At 36.4% G+C, this 19803-nt stretch overlaps 2 protein-coding genes across 2 annotated transcripts; one reads left to right on the top strand and one right to left on the bottom strand.

Annotated features, from left to right (window-relative positions):
* Positions 1 to 14: 14 nt before the first annotated feature.
* LOC116708977 (mis18-binding protein 1-like) lies at positions 15 to 14223 on the bottom strand. Its single transcript, XM_032547169.1, has 16 exons — positions 13271 to 14223; positions 12142 to 12279; positions 10921 to 11201; positions 9708 to 9781; positions 8677 to 8798; positions 8487 to 8577; positions 7313 to 7419; positions 7088 to 7236; positions 6086 to 6143; positions 5327 to 6008; positions 3986 to 4164; positions 3114 to 3247; positions 1625 to 1767; positions 1451 to 1535; positions 1309 to 1363; positions 15 to 398 (listed from the first exon to the last, which is right to left on the bottom strand). Exons 1-16 carry the CDS (start codon positions 14013 to 14015, stop codon positions 301 to 303), a joined length of 3141 nt encoding a protein of 1046 aa, XP_032403060.1. The 5' UTR covers positions 14016 to 14223; the 3' UTR covers positions 15 to 300.
* Positions 14224 to 14724: 501 nt separating this feature from the next.
* Positions 14725 to 19799, top strand: LOC116708981 (serine protease HTRA2, mitochondrial-like). The gene is made up of 8 exons (XM_032547173.1): positions 14725 to 15421; positions 15978 to 16182; positions 16862 to 17056; positions 17717 to 17749; positions 18283 to 18391; positions 18478 to 18547; positions 18624 to 18719; positions 19421 to 19799. The coding sequence occupies exons 1-8, from the start codon at positions 14958 to 14960 to the stop codon at positions 19584 to 19586; spliced, it is 1338 nt and encodes a 445-aa protein (XP_032403064.1). The 5' UTR covers positions 14725 to 14957; the 3' UTR covers positions 19587 to 19799.
* Positions 19800 to 19803: the final 4 nt, after the last annotated feature.

Genomic DNA, 19803 nt, shown 5'->3' on the forward strand with positions numbered 1-19803 from the left:
TACAAATCAACAAATAGTGAAAGAATAAAAAAAGGTTTATTCAAAAATGTAATTACAAAGAGTTCTTTGAACGATTTTAAAGAAACAACAGATTTACAGAAGTTCATAGGATGCCCAGAGAATCACTTTTCAGGTCATAACCAGCAACAGAAGTGTGTTTAAACGTCCAACTCGCTGCATTTCCTAAGAAAAACCTCAGAAGGTTGAACGTTACTCCTTCACTGTGATTTTCTGAGTTTCCTGAAAAGAATTTCAACTAAAAATCTTGAGATATTTGTACATTTATCCCATGAGTCCAACTCAGTTGTCTGAGAAGTAAAAGTCTTCCTCCTCATCGCTTTCGGAACTTTTGCCATCATCGCCGGGGGACATCTCAAACACAAAAGACGCGTCCTTTCCTGGACAGAGGCATCATAGATTTAAGGCAAAAAAACTGGAGTTTGCTTAGTGTAAAATAAAATAAAGCCAGATGTTTGAGGTTTTAAAAATGAGCCGATTATAAATAATTTTCAAACCTTTTTCCACCTTTAATGTGACGTTTACAGACGTCTATGTGTACCAAATAAAGTTAAATCAGACAAGACGTTTCTTGTTTCAGTTCAGTTAGAATTACTAAAATAATTTCTATTTGCTAAATGCCACAAGAATGAGGGAAAGAAATGTATTTATTGATGTCATATAAGTGTACATACATTTCCTCAGTATTTTGTAGCCTTGCCTCTAAACCGTATGACTTTGGTTAAATGTTTCTTTATTAATACTCTGAACTGAAATCAGGGAAACATCTAAAACGTGCCATTTACCTATATATCTACCTGGGCTGAAACAATTAATCTGACTAATTGTGACTAATCAATTATTTAAATAATTGTCAACTAATTTAGTCATTGATTAATTCTTAAATGGAAAATACAGACTCAAAAACGGTCAGTTGCTAAAACCCCACCAAAATATTTAGAGCAGTGATTAAGCCAAAGCTGTTTAAAATATAGAAACTTTTTGTTTTTATGATAAAAATATTTTTGCCTGTAAATATGTTTTAGCCAGAACTCCTCATGTGTCGTAGTTTTAGCTCCAACTGATTCAAAATCACTAAAGAAATGCAATGTTGTTGCATTTTAGGCAATAAAATGTTAATTTTCTTAGTTACAAAATAAATTTTTAGAATAATCAATGTCTAAAATAATTGTTAGTTTATTGCTGCTTTGCTTTAGGCATACAAGGCAGTAAAGGTGAAAAAAAGAATGGAAATTACTTATGATGGCATTATTTTTTATAAACAGTGAGTTTCTACAGGTTTAAGCCTACCTGTGTTAGAGCATCTTTGTACAGCTCGCTTAGTGGAAGGTGTGGGTAAGAACCTCTGAAAGATAAAAATAGGAAATAAATGTGTAATTTTATATCCTGTAAATCTCAGAAAGAAAACCTTTAATTCACTAGGAGTCAGTACCGTTTTAGAAGACGAGGTTTTGCAGACAAACTGATTCTTCTTCATCCTCTTCTGTAGCTGGAAGATGTACTTGTCGTCATTTTTCCTTAAGAAGTGAAAAAATAAAACGTGAGACGCTCGTTTGTATGTACTTTCCATGTGTTTCATGTTAGAAAGCAGATGCAGAGGCCTTACGTGTTTGGAGAGCCGAGCATGCCAGGAGTTATGTGCGAATACTGAGGCGTCTTCGCCTCAGGGAAACACGACGACATCGGCGTCTGAGGCTCCAGGTCTGATATCGCAAAATCGTGATCTTCACTCGAACACAAGGAGGGGATCTGAGCATCGACAGAGAAAGGAGGACAAGCTTGCTCATAATCCCTCATGCAGGGTTTCTGCAGGTTTCAACAACTCAAATTTAAGAATTTTAAAAGACTATTATGAATGAAGTTTAAGACCTTTATCACCACAGCAATTTAAAAAGAAAATTGCATATATATATATGAAAGAATGGAAAATTATTGAGAAAGAACTGTTTCCATTCTCTTTTGGTTCCATGTTTTCCTAAATCTCCTTCTTCTCAGCTGAATTTTAATTTTACTTCAAAATATATAATGCAACCAAAATATACATGTTCATTTTACTATAAATGCTATCAAAAAGAGATGGACTTTACCAAAAAATTATTACTAATGTACAGAAAATAGCTGTGTTGCTCCTTGGTATGCAATTGTGGAATTTAATGCCAACTGATGTTATATTTAGTGATAGTAAAATAAAATGTGAAGGACATATAAAACAATATTTTAGCAAACTCCAAACAATTTAAGTGCCTGGTTGTGATCTGATTTATTACACCTTAGTTAATTATGTGTTTAACCTAAAATTGCATTTTGCCATGTTGTCCTCCATGTCTTTTTTGTTTTTATTTAATTTCTATAAACTGATTTAGTGATTTGATAATAGCTGTAAATCCTTCAATAAACTAAACAGTAACAACTTTGTTGAAGTGAAAATTCTTCAATAGGTAAGATCCATTAAACCTCAGACACAGTTTTCTGTGATGAGCTTTTTTTTGCACAGAATACACTTAGCTTCGTATGGGTTAGCAACAGAAATGAGGCTAGCTAGCTAGCAAGGGTATATTAGCAGCTAGTTAGCGGTCACAGAACACAACAATCTCGTTCTTTTACTAGCATGCATGACCTAGAAGTCAAGCTACCTGACATGTTAACAAGTGTAAGATATTGTAAGTATCACGGGGTATGATTGTGTTTATGCTGATTTTGTTTCGTATTCTCTGAAATTGTCACTGTCATTGTTGTTAATAAAGTTCGTATTTTAAAAAAGAACGTAATGAAGACGTTAGTGTGCGACTCAAACGGTTGCCTGACGGAAAGTCCCGTAAGGAAAAAAGATACATAACATTTACTAAATTAAATAGTCCCGCCACGGCAAAATTTAAGAACTGTAAGTAACGTGTTTAAATTTAGGACATAGGATAATTTTAGGTACACGAATTTAAGATTTCTGCGAACTGTGCAGGGTGCACCCCGCCTCTTGACCGTTGAGACAGGCACCAGCACCAGCACCCCTCCCGACCCAACTAGGGATAAGGGTATAAGATAATGGATGGATGGAAATAAAGCCACCCGAATCAGCCGATTAAATGATGAAAACGCACCTCCATGCGTTTGTTCTGCATGTAGGCCGAGCTGAAAGCATCGTCCACTTCTTCTCCGGGCAGATTCTCCAGGAACTGCCGCACCTGCTTAATCCTCTTAAGCGTCCCGACTCTGGCAGATATCACAGGAATCTCTGGAAGAGGACACAGATTCACAGCCCGCTAAAACACCACATTAATACCTCAGAAATTCAGACACCTTAAATCACACTCAAATACCTACATTTTCCAGACTTTTGGCCTTCTTCGATGTCAAAACAAATATAGCGTCCAGGCAGCCATGTGCTGCAGCTAACAATTATTCTGATGATTAACCTGTTATTTTGCAGATTTTTTGTATTTAACCATTTACGGCCTTTTAATACGAATATTATAAATTCATTAAAAGATGCAAATTATTATTTTTTTAAAAGAGAAAATAAACATTGCATTTTCTAAAATGCAACATTCCTCTAGTGAAGTTCAACTGGGTGAAGCTACAACTGTGCCACTTGATTAGTTCTGGGTGGAACATGTTTACAGACAATGGTGTTTTTATCTTAAATACAACATGTATTTAAATATTTTGTACAGTTTTGGCTTAATTACTGCTCCGAATACATTTATTTTTCTTCAGCAAATGTTTTTTTCTGACCCTGCACTCCAGCTAACAATCAATTACTAAATTAGTTGAGAATTATTTCAATAGTTGATTAATGGTGATTAATCGGATTAATTATTGGCATATATGTACAAAAACATGACCCCCGTGCAGTTCTTAATCATTGTAATATTGTACAGAATTATATATTGTGCAGATCTAGTTATTAGTTGTTCCAGATTGTTAGTGAGATTCATAGCGGTCCTTCCTACTGCAAAGCGTCCATATTTACCTGCAGGTTTTGCCGCCACTTCCTTCACCTTTTTGCAGTTCTTGGTGCTTTTCTTGGGACTCTGGGTGTTTCCCTGGGAGGTGTGCTGCTCGAAGCACTCTTCAGCTGAACGTGTCCCCACCATCCTCGCTACCTTCGCCCAGTAACCCACTACGTGTCTGGGATAGCAGCTCACTGCCCTGTAAAAAACACAATCAAACATCGATTATCATACAGACCTACAAGCAGAAACTGAACGCAATAGCCATTTAAAAAAAAAAAAAATCTTAAGAGATTGCTGCTAATTATTTAGCTTTTTGATTGATATTTTTTAAACACATATCCCTAACGTTTTACAATTTCCACTCCATCTTACACACTAAAATATGAACATGACATGCACAAAGGGAAATAGAGATGTAGATTGTGAATGCTTGGTAGGTGAATTATGATCTCCAAACAAATATTGCATCAGAATAGGACTTTTATTTTATTTAAAAATATTGCAGTTCCAATGTTTTGAAGTTAATATATTAAAAAAAGAGGAAAAAAAAAATCTTATGAATTTTTAATAAAGAGTACACTAATGGTTTGATTTATGAAAAATTCAGAGTAGGGTTGAAACTATTAATAGTGGTTAATTGTCAAAATAATCGTCAACTAATTTAGTAACCGATTAACCGTTAACGGGAGTAACAGACTCCATTTTCTGAAAAAACTTTATATTCTGAGTAGTAATTAAGCCCAAACTGATCAAAAAATATCTATAAACTTTATATTTAAGATGAAAAATCTTTTTTTTGTAAATATATTCTACCTAGAACTCCTCAAGTGTCAGTTTTAGCTTCGCCTGGTTCAATCCCTGTTAAAAAATTCTCATATTAATCACCGTTTGAATCAATTACTAAATCAATTCTTCGGTGTATTAATGTTAAGTCAAACAGAAAGGGCTGAACTTTTCACATGTTGATGTTAGAAGTATTTTTTTTAGTTGCAGATGTATCCTTTGTACAAATGAATAAGCATACACTAAAGGAATGCTATCTTACAGAATTTTAGGAAATAAGATAGCATTATTCAAAAAATGAATTGAATTATTTGTTTACTTTCATCTTTTAATTAGTTTCTGATACTATATAAGTGGCTGTCCTCAGAATGTGCCTTTTTTGGTCCTATTGATTAATCGTCAAAATAATCAATAGAATAATCGATAACTAAAATATTTGTTAGTTGCAGCCAGAGATCAATATTTGGTGAAATAACAGTTGAATTTCACATGAAACTGCAGTGATTTCCTTTTCCCCCTCAGAGCTTCATCTCATTTTTGCGTGTTTTATTAATATTCTAGGATTGTTTACGTACTCCTGCAGTTTCAGGATCTCGTCCTCCGTCCACTCGTCTCTGTCTTTCTCGTGCGGAACAACAGTGCCGCCTTTGTTTTGTTGCCGTTTCCTCCCGGGCTTCGTCGCCGGTGGTGGCGCCTTGCTACTCCTGCTCTCTTCCTTCTTCTTCTGCACCTCTTCCCTCTTTCTCGCTGCTCTGCTTTTCTTTTTCTCCTTCAGAGCTTCTGGGGACTGGCTGGATGAAACCTCATCATCCGGCTCTGATTTGACAGAACTCGTCAAACCTTTCGCACCGCGCCCAGCATTCGCTCGTCTCCTTCTGGTGTTCCGCAACTCGTAATCGCACGACAATCGGTTTGATGCGTTATTGCGAACTGGAAGAGACTCAAGAGGATTTGTGATGGTTTTTGATGTTCTTGACGGCCTGGTGGCGTTCTGTGTTTGTTTCTTTGATGACCTCTCAGGTTCACGTCGTTTCTTTGGACCGGCGTCCGAACCCGAACTTTTCTCTGCACCTGGACTCTGACGTTTGCACCTCGTTCTGCCAGAAACAGCTTTTTGATTGCTAATCATCTCGTTAGTTGAATCAGTGGTTTTCTGGTCCCGGTTAGCCTCAGCTCTGTGCAGCTTCCTGTCCACCTTTACCCGTCTCTCTGGTACAGAGCAGCCCTCGTCTTGACTCGATTTGCGTCGCTTCAAACCTAGAAGCAGAGGAAACATTTGTGATGAATCTTTGCACAATTCAGCGCCAATTGTTTTCCTCTGCTGACCAATTTACCGTCACTGGAGGGGAAGAGGACTTGTACCGGCTTCTTGGACGTGCTCATTAAAATATCCTGTGAGAACAAGAATATTAACAACTGAGAAACTGGACAGGAATGCAACTAGCAATTATTTTAGTTTTTGACTCATCAGATAAAAAAAAAGCCATATAATGGAGCTTTAACAGCTCCCACCAAGCATTCCTAATAACTGTGAATTATTTTGTAAGGAAATTATGACCAGCCTTTCTTTCCAAAATTGTTTTAATTCAGACATATTAGAATTTAAATTTGTTAGGGCTGCAACTGACAATTAGTAATATATTATTCTGGCAATTAAATAAAAAATGGGCACATTCTGAAGATTTTTTGTTTAACCGCTTGAGACATTTTTACATTAAAAGATAAAAATAAAAAAATAATTTAAAAAAAAAGGAAATTAACATTTTATTGTTTAAAATTCAATAATTTACCATTCCTTTAGTGTATGCTTGATGATTTGTAGCAAAGAATCTGCAGCTTGTGAAAAGTTCAGCCCTTCCTGCTCAACTTAACATCAATACGGTGTATGGCTGATCCGTCAATTATTTTTTGGATTAACCGATTAATAATTGATTAAATGGTGCCAAAAATAAATAGTTTTTAACAGAATTTGAATTGGGTGAAGCTAAAACTGCTACTTGAGGAGTTTTGGGTAGAACATAATTTTTTTAATTATTTTAAATGCAAAATGTCTATATTTTTTGTGTAAAGTTTTGGCTTAATTACTGCTCTCAGTGTTATTTTTTAAGCAATTTGCCTTTTTTTAGTTTGTATACTTTTGGTAAAGATTAATCAATTATTAAATTAGTTGACGATTATTTCAATAATTGATTAATCCGATAAATCGTTCAGTCCCTGGATATCAGCATTGGTTCTCTGTATCAGGCCTTGCAGATCTCTCAGGTCATAGAAATAACAAAAAACAGACTGAATGATTGATTGATTATCAGTGATTGGTCATTGTCGTGTGTGCTTACATGGCCGGTTGTCTCGTAATTCTCGTAGATGGTAACGTTCATATGAGCGTCTAGGATTACTCTTCCTCCTTTCCAGTACTTCAGAGGAGGCTTGATCACGCGGCCGCTTCGAGACACGTTGAGGGAGGAGGGAGGAGGAAGCGTCTCGGCTGGAATTAGAAAATTAAAACTCAGAAACAGATCTATGTTAACGCCCAGCAGCCCATCTGTTCATCTTGTTCTTACGTGTTTTTACAGATTTTCGTCTCTGCTGCCTCACAGGCTGATGCCTGGAAGGGAGCTGGGATTCATTCTTAGACAAAATGGCGGCATCCTTGTTCTTCTCTGCCTGCCTGTAGAAACAAGGTAATATTTACTCATAAAAATAAAGAAATTGATCATATGAAAATGTTGCATGGGTATAGATGTCAGAAATTAGGCGATGTTTTTCCTCTAAAACACGATCGAAAGGTCAGGGCTGAGCGCTATGGCTTAAAAATAAAATCTCAGATTTTTTCATACCAAATCCAAATTTAATCAATTTTGTTTTTGCTCAGTTTCTTTTCTTAAAAAATAATTAACAGTAAGTATTTCCAAAAAGTGACTTTTATTTCAATTGTCCCTTCTGTGAGTTGTATGAAGAAGTATCAGGGTCAGATAAAAAATGTTGGTTTAAATACAAGAATAAAGTTATAACAATACAATCGATCTGTTGTCCAGGTTAATTACTCAGAAACTGTATTATTTTTCCCTGTGTCCGCACCAACAGCTGCCAATATTTTCTTTTTCAACCCATCAAACTACAAGTTTTACTTCAATGTAATAAAGTCAAGAATAAACACTCTGATGCCTAAACATGGATTTTCACAAGAAAACGGCATTTTCCATTTATTCTGGTTATTTTTTATGCTGATGAAAACATTTAATGGTGACAAAAAAACGTTGTCACCACACTGAATGTGTTATAGTTGCAGGTAAGATTCCAACAATAATCAATAACAATATAAATGGTGATAGACAAGTGGTCAATATCAATAAATGTCTGGTAGAATAATAAATAATTTCACTGAACCTGATTCAGAACCACACAACTTTAGCCCCTCAAACTTTCATGGCAAAGTGAGTGGCTTCAACTCTCTCTTTGGTTACCTAGCAACGGCCTGCTGGGTAACGGTTTCAAGTAACTCCCCTCCCCCAGCTTTGGTTACCTAGCAACAACATTTTGAGTAACTGCCAAAGTAGCAGTTTAAGGTTTCGCCACCTAACTGCTTAAAAATGGAAAAACTGGAAAGGTCACGCCACCAGTTTGGCCGTATTTCAGATATCTAAAACAAAAAAACGAATTAATAACTATAAATATCGACTGATATGAAACTTTTATGTTGTGATACGTTTTTTAGCCATTTGTCAAGCCTCTTACTCTTTCGACTCCAACAGAAACGTCTCATAAATCGCCTTCCAGTTTGAAGGGAAGCCATTCACAAACTTCTTCAGGAACTTCATTGGAAAACCTGAGGGAACAAAGAGAGAGAATCAGAAAAAAACACACGCTCACTTTCGTTTCTAAAAAACAATTAAAGCGGCCATTACGATTTGGTGTTCAGTCTTACTAGAGGCGAGTTTGATGTTCATCTGTCCCTGTAGGATGTACACCCTGCCGGAGACGGTCTTCAGCACCAATCTGGAGATCCGCTCGGTGATGATGTTGCTGTTCCACTGAATGTTCTCCTCTCTAGGAGGAAAAGAGAAACAAAATGGAAGCGTTCACTCTAAAATCTCACTGTTAAGGTACAAAACAAGGCTGGGCGATAAAACTATTTTATGGATTTATCAAATTTTTGGTTTTGAAGGTTAAACTTTGAGAAAATCCCAAGTTTTTTTTCCCCACCAACGAACTCCTTGGGTTTCCATAGTTCAGCGTAACGTCAGCACGCACAGGGCGGCCATCTTGTTTCACAGCTTCTGTTTATTTAAACTTTGAATTCAGGTCAACGCTACAACAAAATACAAGGGTCAGGCTACAATTTCATTTTTTTATTCAGAGATTAAAATCATAATATTACAAGAATAAAGTCATTTGACAGTAGAATCAAAATGATATGAGAAGAAAGTCATAATTTTACCAGAATAAAGTCATAATTTTATAAGTACTTTAACAGAAAAAATAACAAAGATTAAAATGAGGTATGCTGAGAATCTTGTGGGTTTTACAAGTTTTACAGATAAGAAAATACTAAATCTTTTAACATATCAGCAGCAAATATTACGAGTACCAGGATCTTAAACTGATGGTGCAAATAAATAATAATAAAGAATAAGAACACAAACAGAGCTGCTCACCCTGTCCAAGCTTTGTCCTTCTGGTAAAATTGCCTCTTTATTCTGCCAATATTATGAAGTTATTCTCATAATAAAACAAAAATCCTCATAGCCTGGCCTTAATACACCATTGTACACCTCACAAAAGGGTTGACTAAAAATAAATTCTACTTTTTCAAAATAGTTTCTGTCATTTGTAATTTCTTATTTTGCATAAAAAGCAAAAAAATAAAAAATTAAAATCAGATCAGGCATGAAAAAAATAGGAGATTTAATTTTTAAGCCTTATTGCCCAGCCCTATTATGAGCGACAGACACTTACACGTGAATCCCGTCCACAAACAAACCCTTACGATTCCTCCTCAGGAACCAGTTCCTGAGATGAATCACATTCTCCTGTAAAGAAAAATAAAATACACATCTGATGATGAATAGAAACGCAACAATTGCACAGAACTGATTTGATATAATATTTGGAAAAGTAGAGCATTCAACGTTTGTGATGCTGTGTTGTCGTGTTTTCCTTAAACCCAAATAATAAAAGTTTTGTAGTATGAATAAAAATGAAATAAAGTAACAAATTATTAAGATTTCATTTCTAGGTCATGTTTTCCTTTTTTAATCTCTTTTGTTTTTCTACTTTCAATTCATGTTTTACTTTTTTCCCCAAGTTACTTTTCCTTCTTTTTATTTCCTGCATGTTTTTCTTTACCTACATTTTCTTTTCCACATTTTCACCCTTTTTTGAGCCTTTGAGTTTCTGCCACTTTTAGTTGCCATTTTATTAAATTTTAATTAAACAATGTGTCATTAATCCCAAATGTTGTTGTAAGCAGGCCTGTCATGATAACATATTTTGCTGGACTATAAATTGCCACAGAACTTATTGGAATAAATGATAATATTGTTATTTTGAGAACATTTTCAAGTGATATAGTGGCATAATAATGGAAGAACACATTCTCAAAGATAAATAAACTTTAAATTCTAATGAACATTTAACACTGAAGCTGGAGGCCATTTGAAATGTTCAAAATAAATAAAGAAAACAACAAATAAAATAAATGATTAAGTCTCTGTAAACATACTTGTGTTTTTTAAAAAAGGGATAGTTGAGACCAAAGCACCAAAGAGGAAAAATAGAAAATCGATAAATCAAGAAATGAAAATTACTCAGTTTCTCTTAATTTATCATGTGATTAATTGATTTATTGCTTATTGTGACAATAAATCAATTGTTTATTGTTTATAAACCATGTATTTATTGTTTATAAATAAATACTTTTTTATTTAAAAAATAAGCAATTTTTAAAAAATAAAAAGCGTATTAAAAAGCTTTTTAAATAAGCTTTTCCCTTATTTAAAAAAGAAAAAAGCTTCTTCAAAGACTTGTTGTAGACGCTGATGGCAAGAAGGAGCTCCTCTAGCAGTCTGTATTACAACGTTTTTAAGGAAGCCTCTGACGGAAGACTGTTTTCCTATGACCTCCTCTCCTTCAGTTACTGAACATTAGTTTGTTTTCTGTTTCTACTTACGAGTGGGAATTTCTTCTGCTTGGGCCAAACGTTGCGTCTGAACACCGCCTCGTCTTTCTTCGGTATGGAGATTCGTGGAGTGTTGAGCACCAGCGGGTCCTCCAGTAAAACAGTAGGGGAGCGCGAAGCAGGGATCGGAGTATCCTGCGAGGTTTCTGACCGACTCTCTGGTGACTCTGCTTGGTTCTGGTTCACAGCAGTATTCACTGAGCGAACGTCCTGCATGTGCTCCATGTGATGATTTGAGGAGACATCAGTGTCGCTAGACTCCTGCAAGTTCCCTAACAGAAGAAAAACAAAATCTTTTATTTCTTTTCAATAACTCAATTTAAAAAGTGAATTTTACATACTGTATGGATTCATTGTACACAGACCGCTGCATTTTTTAAGTGTAATTTTGATGATTATGGTTTATGCGGGGCGTGCCGTGGTGGCGTAGCGGTTAGCGCGACCCATATTTGGAGGCCTTGAGTCCTCGACGCGGCCGTCGCGGGTTCGACTCCCATGTCTTCCCCCCCCCCCCTCCTGCCCCGTTTCCTGTCAGCCAACTATCATATAAGGGACACTAGAGCCCACAAAAAGACCCCCTGGAGGGGTAAAAAAAAAAAATTTAAAAAAAAGATTATGGTTTATGCAGTCTGTTAAAGAGAATGTTAAACAAAACCAGAGCTGAAACAAATAATCGGATTAATCGTGATCAGTCGATTATCGAAATGATCGTTAACTAATTCTGTAATAGATTAATCATTAACTAGAGCATTCAGACTTAAAAATAATTAAGAACACTCAAAGCAGTAATTAAGCACAAACTGTACAAAAATTATAAGTATTTTGCATCTAAGAGTTTTGTAAATATGTTTTACCAAAAACTCCTCAAGTGACATAGTTTTAGCTTCACCTGGTTTAGATTTCCAAATGGAATGCTATATTATTGCATTTTAGGCAATACAATATTTATTTCTTACTTAAAAAGGGGAATTGAATTACTTGTTTATTTACGTATTTTAATGTTTTTCTATTATTGGATAAAATAGACTGAAGTGGTTAATGAAATATCTGTAGAATGTGACAATTTTCTATCCGATTCACCATCAGAATAATCAACTTCAAAAATAATCATTAGTTGCACCTATATATAATTTTTTTAAATTAAATTATTGATATAAGTTTTCATTGATACTCTGTTGCACGTTATGGCTGTGGCTCAGGACTCGTACGTACTCTCGTTCCCTGCAAAGAAATCCCTTCTGCTGCAGGTTTCCATCTGCTGACGTTCCCTTCTTCTTTCCCTTTCCTTCATCACAGCAAACATCTTGGCGGGAGACATTCTGGGGCGTGTATCCAGAATAACAGCTGGACCTGTTCAGAACAAAGAAAAACAACATTATTTGTTTTCATCCGAGTCATAATAAAAAGCTGAAATTATGGTATTATTATTATGCAATAAATCAATTAGTCACATGACAAATTAAAACAAGCTCAAGCTTCTGCTCTTTTCTTTCTTTCTACCAAAGTCTGGATGATAAAGCTCTTCACTTTGGCCTGAACTTGCCGTCTTTTGTTTACAGAGACTTCATAATTCATTTTATTTGTCGTTTCTATTTATTTATTTAGGGTACTTAAGACCATTTTCAAGTAATATATTAGTAATAATAGCATAAGAATGCAAGTTCACTCTGCAATTACAAAAAAGCTGTAGTTTTGTAAATAACACTTAAAACCGGAACGGGACGATATTTTAAATAAAACACAACAAACAAAAACAATAAACACAATGAAAATAAAAACCACACACCACCAAAACAATAAATAAAATGGATTATGAAGTCTCTGTAAACAGAACTGCCCTTCAAAAAATATTAATAATTAGAATGGAAACTAGTGAGCTTATTTTAATTTATGATGCAATTAATAGGCCATCATTAATTGATTAACCAATAAATCAATTAATCACATGATAAATTAAAACAAGCTCAATAATTTCCATTTGCATCATTTATCGTTTTTCTCTCTTCCTATCAAAAACTGGACGATAAAAGTCTTCAGTGTGGTGCTTTAGTCTCAACTAACTCCTTTTGTTGAAAGATTATTTTGTTTACAGAGACTTCCTAATTAATTTTATTTGTTGTTTTGTTTATTTATTTTGGATATTTAAAATGTCTTACAGTTCCAGTGTTAAATGTTAGTTAGAATTTAAAATGTATTGATCTTTGAGAATGTGTTCTTGCATTTTTATGACATAAGTGACAATAGTACCAAAACAACAATATTATCGTTTATTGCAATAATTCTGGGACAATTTATTGTCTAGCGAAATGTGTTATTGTGACAGGCATGGGGAATAACTCACGTTTGAGTCCAATGGATCCTGGTTCTTTTGGTTCTGGGAATATTTTAAGATTACCCCAAACCGGTCTGCAGGGGTTGCTCTTAACGCTGTCCCCAAAGGCAGCAGGTCTTCTCCTGGCTTTTAGTGGACCTGAGTCCTCGGTGTCATTCAGATCCCGTTTCCTCTTCCTCAGCCTGTTCTTTATGGGGGAAAAGCCGCAGCATGGAGATCTGGGATTGAGAGAACGAGCTTCCATACTGAACTCACTCCTCCCGCAAGTCCCTGCGGGTTGGATCCTACTGAAATCATCTGGGCTCTGATCTCTGAAGACCCCAGACGGGAGTTGGGACACAGATGTGGACTCCATCAGGACTCTGTTTCTCCGTGTGAACCCACGAAATCTGTCTTTAAGTGGGGATACTTGCTGCAGAGGGACGCGGCTAATCGGATAGTCGACTGTTTCCTCGGGGCTGGACATCGGCGACAGAGTTACCGCCTGCGCTGGAGTTTGACAGGAAGCAAACTTGTTCTTCTCCGTCCTCTTTTCGGACCAGCAGAACCCCGCGGGGTCCCGGTTAAATCCCGGTCCATCGGCCCTGCTGACACCCCCTGCTTTGACTCCATGTCCGTATTGCTCTCCAACCTTCCGCATCAGCTCCTTGTCGCCCTCCGCCTCTTTCTGAACTTTAGCTTTCAGCCTCGCAAAAATCTTCGCGGGAGACTGAAACCTGGGATCTTTGCGTTGCAATAAATGACAAAGCGCCATAATCCTGCGGGATTAATCTAATAGATTATTGAATAAAATCAGATACATTAGCTAACAGTTAGCCCGCTAAAGCGCAATTTTCAAAAGACATTAGCCCCACCCTCTTTGACAAAGTTCCGGTGACGCGTTGTAATGCTGCGTTCCAGTTCTACTCGGAACTGGGAAATTCCGAAAAATCAACTGTAACGCCATCTGTCAAACTGGGAGCGATTCGTGCAACCAGCTACGACTTATAAGACTGATTGCGGGTTTCAGTAGCATCAACCGTAGTACGACGTGGTGGAAATCTGTCTATTTTACAAGGCACACATGTAAAAGTCCGTCTAAAATCAATGTTACAGGTAGCGCCTCCAACTCTAAACTGAACAAACTAAAATCGGTGTTTACCCATAGAAAGTAACGCTTGAGAATACGTTTGTAAGAGGTACCGCAAACAATGTGTAGCCATCTTAAAATTCGGACTTCTTCGCGAATTCCGACGCAACTTGAACGGAGCATTACAACAAAACGTCTCTACGTCATACTCATCCTATTTTTTCCTAAATGAGACTATATAATTTAATTCATATTTAATTTAGAAAATTTGTTTACAAGAAATTTGTTTTAGTGTCTTTGGTTCAAACATAATTATTCTGAATAAAGTTGGTAAAAGAGAGACAAAATGCAGTTGTTTATTTATTCCTGTAGAGGGCAGTAGAACGCGCAGCCGCGTTTATTCGACAACACAAAGAAAAGCCTTTAATATCCGGGGTAAGATTCCTGTTATTCTAGTAGTGAGTCGCTGAGAGTCATTCAGAGTTGAGGCAGATCTAAAGGAAAAGTGTTTTTTCAAAGTTATTCCTGTGACGCCGATCTTTTTATTTGTCCTGAATAACTTTTTGTTTTAGGATAGAAAGTGTGCTTAGCTGTGGAAAGTGCTGAGCTGTGACTGAGTGATGCAACATGGCAGCAACTGGCAGGTTTCTGTCAGCTGTTATTAGGATCCACGGCCGTGGAACGGACACTGTGGGACAGAGGACACTCTCTTATCTGCCCTCTGTCCTGATCAGAAAAGAACCAGAGACAAACCCACGGTTTAAACGCCCAGGATCGGATGGACGCAGCAGCCTCGACCAGAGAGCTTCAGCCTGGAAGGAAGAAGGCGGTCGGTCAGGCAGCTCTGCCCGGCTCAAGCCTCTCTTTGTGGGGCTGGGACTCTGCGGAGCGGCGCTACTGGACCGCCTGAGGGAGGATCAGGTGGACTCAGAGGGATCTTCAGGATCCAGCAGCTTTTTAAGACTCTTTCTGCCCGCGGCTCAGTGCGCCTCCCCGTTTAGACCCGACAGTCCCCGCTTCAGATACAACTTCATAGCTGATGTGGTGGAAAAATCCACTCCAGCTGTGGTGTACATCGAGATCGTGGGCAGGTGAGTGGGCCTGAATAATCCGATTTTAAGGGTCGCGATTCGATTCAGAAACGATTTTCGATTCAGAAACGAATCTCTGGGCAGTTCCTATTCAACTGCCCAGAGATTCTAATTATATTATGTGACTGACAAGAGGAAAACACATAAATATATTCAAACATACTGTATATATTTACAGAGGTGAGTAAAGTACCCAAAAATTGTACTCAAGTAAGAGTAGCACTACTTCAACATATTTTTACTCAATTAAAAGTAAAAAGTAGCCATCCAAGAAATTATTCAAGTAAGAGTAAAAAAGTATTTGGTAAAAACTCTACTCAAGTACTGAGTAACTGATAAAATGATCAATCATCTAATATTTAAACATTACATAATCAATTGGAACAAAATGTGAATTTAAGTCGAAATGTTTTGTACTTTGAGGACCAGAATGACAATAATTCATACAAGTGACAAAAAATAATAAAATCAGGCAAAACAAAATTTTTCCAAATCAGTTTCTTTCAACGTGGGCTGAAAGCAGCTTCTGCTTTTTTTTTTTTTTTTTTTTTTCCAGAAATCCGTTTTCAGGAAGAGAAATCCCGGTGTCGAACGGCTCGGGTTTCATCATCAGCAGCGACGGCCTGATCATCACCAACGCTCACGTCGTGGCCAACAAGAGAGGCGTCAGAGTGAAGCTGACCAACGGCGACACGTACAACGCCACAGTGCAGGACATCGATCCCGGCGCAGACATCGCCACCATTAAAATCACTTCAACTGTAAGGAAAAAGTGAAATTATGTGCAGTGTGGCACTAACAACAAAGTCATTTAGCTTTGATTTTTCTGCTACAAACGGCCATTAACAATTATTTTAGTAATGATTAATCAGATTTTTAAAAACTTATCAAACCACTTGAGCCTTTTTTTACACAGTATTTAAGAAATACATTAAAAGATGCAAATAATTCAATTTCATTTAATTTAATTTCCCTTTGGGATCAATAAAGTATTTTTTAATTATTTTTTAAAAATCAGAAACTAAATTAATGAAATAGCATTCCTTTGGTGAACACTTAATCATTCGTAGCAATGGATAGCAAAAGGATTTATTTTTTAATTTTTTAATGAATTTGAACCTGATGAAGCAAAAAACACCAGTTAGAGTTCTGGGTGGAACATATTTACAGACAAAGACGTTTTTTCATCTTCAGTGCAAAATGTATTTATTTTTGTACAGTTTTGACTTTGTTACTGCTCTGCTCGGGTTGTTGTTTCTGAAAACACCTATTTTTACAATCTGTATCCTTCAGCTAATGATTGAAAACTAAATTATTTGATAATTATTTCAGTAATCGATTAATCACAATTAATTGGATTTAATCGTTTCAGCTCTAAAGAAAACGTTATTAAAGCTTTTCTCCGCCTCTTTTGTGTATTTTTTTCACTCACGTGAGCAGAAACCTTTCCCCACGCTCAAACTGGGTCAGTCGTCGGAGGTTCGTCAAGGAGAGTTCGTGGTTGCTATGGGGAGTCCGTTTGCTCTCCGGAACACGATCACCTCAGGGATCGTCAGCTCGGCGCAGAGAGGAAGCCAGGAGCTGGGCCTGTCCAACTCCAACATGGATTACATACAGACAGACGCGACCATCGACGTGAGTGGTTTCAGTATTTATGCTCTTCATTTAGACGTTTTGATTGGCCGTTTCGCTACATTAGAGCCGTATTGGAGCCGTAGATGGAGAAAAAAAGAAAAGGGAGGGTAAATTTCCACCAAAAAAACTTTTAACATTTTGTAGCAAAAACTCAGAAATTCTGAGATTAATCTTAGAAATTTTCTAGAAAAAAATAAGAACATTTCTGAGCTTAAAAAGTTGTAAATCCACTGGGATTAATCTCAGAAAATTTCTAGAAACACAAGAAAATTTAGTTACTAAAATAAAAAAATATCTGGATTTTTCCCCCCAATTTTCTGAGACTTATTTCTAGCAAATGGTTTGACTTTTCAAACTCAGACATGTCTGAGGCTAATCTCAAAGTAGATTTTTTTCTAGCAAATTTTTTAAAAAGTTTTTTTGCCATGCCCTAATTCGCGTTTGTATTTCGCCGCTTCATCAATCATTTTGTTCGTTTTGCTGTTGAACTCATAGGAACTGGCAGCCTTTTCTATGTTTGTACCAGCTTTAATAAGCAGAAATGTAAAAATATTTTCCATTATTCATCTTCCACATGTTAGTAGTTTCTGATTTGACTCAGGTTTTTTCTGTACTTCACGTCACATCTGACCCATTTCTTTTTTTGTGTGTTTATTTTAGTTTGGAAATTCTGGAGGTCCTTTGATTAATCTGGTGAGTCACAGTTTCTGTTTAAGTATTTGTCACATTCAGGACTGAGATTTTATTTTGTTTTTTTGCCATTATAAAGCCGTAATGTTGCTTGAATGGAACAAGAATAAAGTCTGAGTAATAGGAGAATGAAATTGTACTTTTATGAAAACTCCAAATTAATTATCCAACCTTCTTTCTCATAAACAACTTTTTTCCTGTAATTTTAAGACATTTTTATGGTAAAATTGCATCTTTATTCTGCTAATATCACGGCTACATTCCTGTAATTAAATAAAAATTCTCATAGCCTGGCCCTAATACTTCGTTATACAATTCACATAAAGAATGATTGTAATTAATGCCATTTTTAAAAAATATTTTTTGTAATTTATCATAATAATAAAAAAGTCAAATTTTTTTATAGCCCTTTTTTTGGACACTATTGCTTTAAAAGAGGGAAAATAAATTATTCTCTATATATAAAAATTAAAAAAGGATTTGATAAAAAATATAAAACTATTAAAAAATAATTTAAATGAATAATTTTTCTTCAGGATGGGGAAGTAATCGGCATAAACACCATGAAGGTCACTGCAGGAATCTCGTTCGCTATCCCGTCTGATCGGGTGAAACTTTTTCTGAATCAAGCAGCTAAAAGAAAAAGTAAGAAAACTAAACTAAAACAATGTTTCTGTAAAAACAGTACAACAACCTCCAGCTGTTTATTGATTCCCTTTCTGGTATTTCAGCCTCTAAGGTTGGTGACTTGAGTGTGAAGCCTCGGTACATCGGTGTCATGATGCTAACGCTAACACCAAGGTAAAAGCATCGTTATCATTAACATCCTGCAGTGATTGAGACCTAAACTTGTCTAAGCCTTATTTTCTGTTTCCAGCATCATTGCGGAGCTGAAGATGAGAGACTCGTCTTTTCCTAACGTCAACCATGGCATTCTGATCCACAAAGTCATCGCCAGCTCACCAGCCAGCAGGTACACTTACTTACCGACGGTGGAAAAACTGTCCCCAATGACTTTGCTCTCGTTGTTGGAGAGAGCTACCCCAGCTGGGGTAGCCTTGTCTTTGGGAACAGCCACCAACACGCCACTGGTTGGGGTTTCAGATTTGTTTCTCTCTGGTAAATGAGCTTCCTCGTTCGTGGAACATTGGAGCTCAAAAACGACAGAAACTTTACAATTCAGAGACGATGTTTTTGACAGAAAATAGGCTGAACTTTGCAGACTAAAATCTCATCATTTAATAAGTTTGTGCGTAAAACGTGAACATATTTTGTATGATTATATTCTGATTTAACAAAAAATGGTATTTATTCAGATTAATTTTTAAATTATAGTAAAAGCTGTGACCAATACAGAGTATTAGGGCCAAACTAAGAAAGAATAAGCCATATTGCCAGAATAAAGTAATATTATAACTTTATTCTCGTAATACTACTTTATTCTTTTTTCTTTATTTCTCATAGAACTTTATTCTCATAATTCTATGTTTGTAAATCATTAACCTGTAAAGCAGTACAAAGAGTTTGAATAAATCAAACCAGAACTCAAAATATGACGCTTTACTTCTTCCTCAGATGGTGAGGAAAATCTCCAACATGTTTCCTATATAATGAAACCAAGTTAAAGTTGTAAGTGTGCAATAAATAAAGGTGTTTCTGCTGCATTTATTTCAGAGCTGGGATGCTGCCAGGAGACATCGTGTTGGAGATCAACGGGGTCATGGTGAACACCTCTGAGGAGATCTACAAGGCCGTCAGGAGCAGCGACACCATCAACATGGTGGTGCAGAGAGGAAACCAGCTCTATAAACTCCAAGTCACGCCTGAACACATCGAGTGACGACGGCTGACGCTCGCTGGTGGCCGAACGTTTGCCAGGGAGAAAACTGTGAAACTTGATGTATTAATGTAAATATTTTTATTCATATAGAATGAAAGTTGAAGTGTGGACATATTTTAGCAGCTTTACTGTTAATTTCAAAGATTCCTGGGTTTTCCTGCTGATTTGAACATTTGTAAATCATGGACAGTTTGTAAAATAAAAGACTGAAAAACAG

Source organism: Xiphophorus hellerii, chromosome 19, assembly GCF_003331165.1.
Source record: "Xiphophorus hellerii strain 12219 chromosome 19, Xiphophorus_hellerii-4.1, whole genome shotgun sequence".
Lineage (NCBI taxonomy): Eukaryota > Metazoa > Chordata > Actinopteri > Cyprinodontiformes > Poeciliidae > Xiphophorus > Xiphophorus hellerii.

Coding starts and splice junctions, on each gene's coding strand:
- LOC116708981 (XM_032547173.1), top strand. CDS start 14,958: ATGGCAGCAACTGGCAGGTTTCTGTCAGCTGTTATTAGGATCCACGGC. Junction 16,183..16,861: donor CCATTAAAATCACTTCAACT/GTAAGGAAAAAG, acceptor TCACGTGAGCAG/AAACCTTTCCCCACGCTCAA. Junction 17,057..17,716: donor AGACAGACGCGACCATCGAC/GTGAGTGGTTTC, acceptor TGTTTATTTTAG/TTTGGAAATTCTGGAGGTCC.
- LOC116708977 (XM_032547169.1), bottom strand. CDS start 14,015: ATGGCGCTTTGTCATTTATTGCAACGCAAAGATCCCAGGTTTCAGTCT. Junction 7,420..8,486: donor TTTCTGTTGGAGTCGAAAGA/GTAAGAGGCTTG, acceptor TTGTTTCTACAG/GCAGGCAGAGAAGAACAAGG. Junction 6,144..7,087: donor ATTACGAGACAACCGGCCAT/GTAAGCACACAC, acceptor TTGTTCTCACAG/GATATTTTAATGAGCACGTC.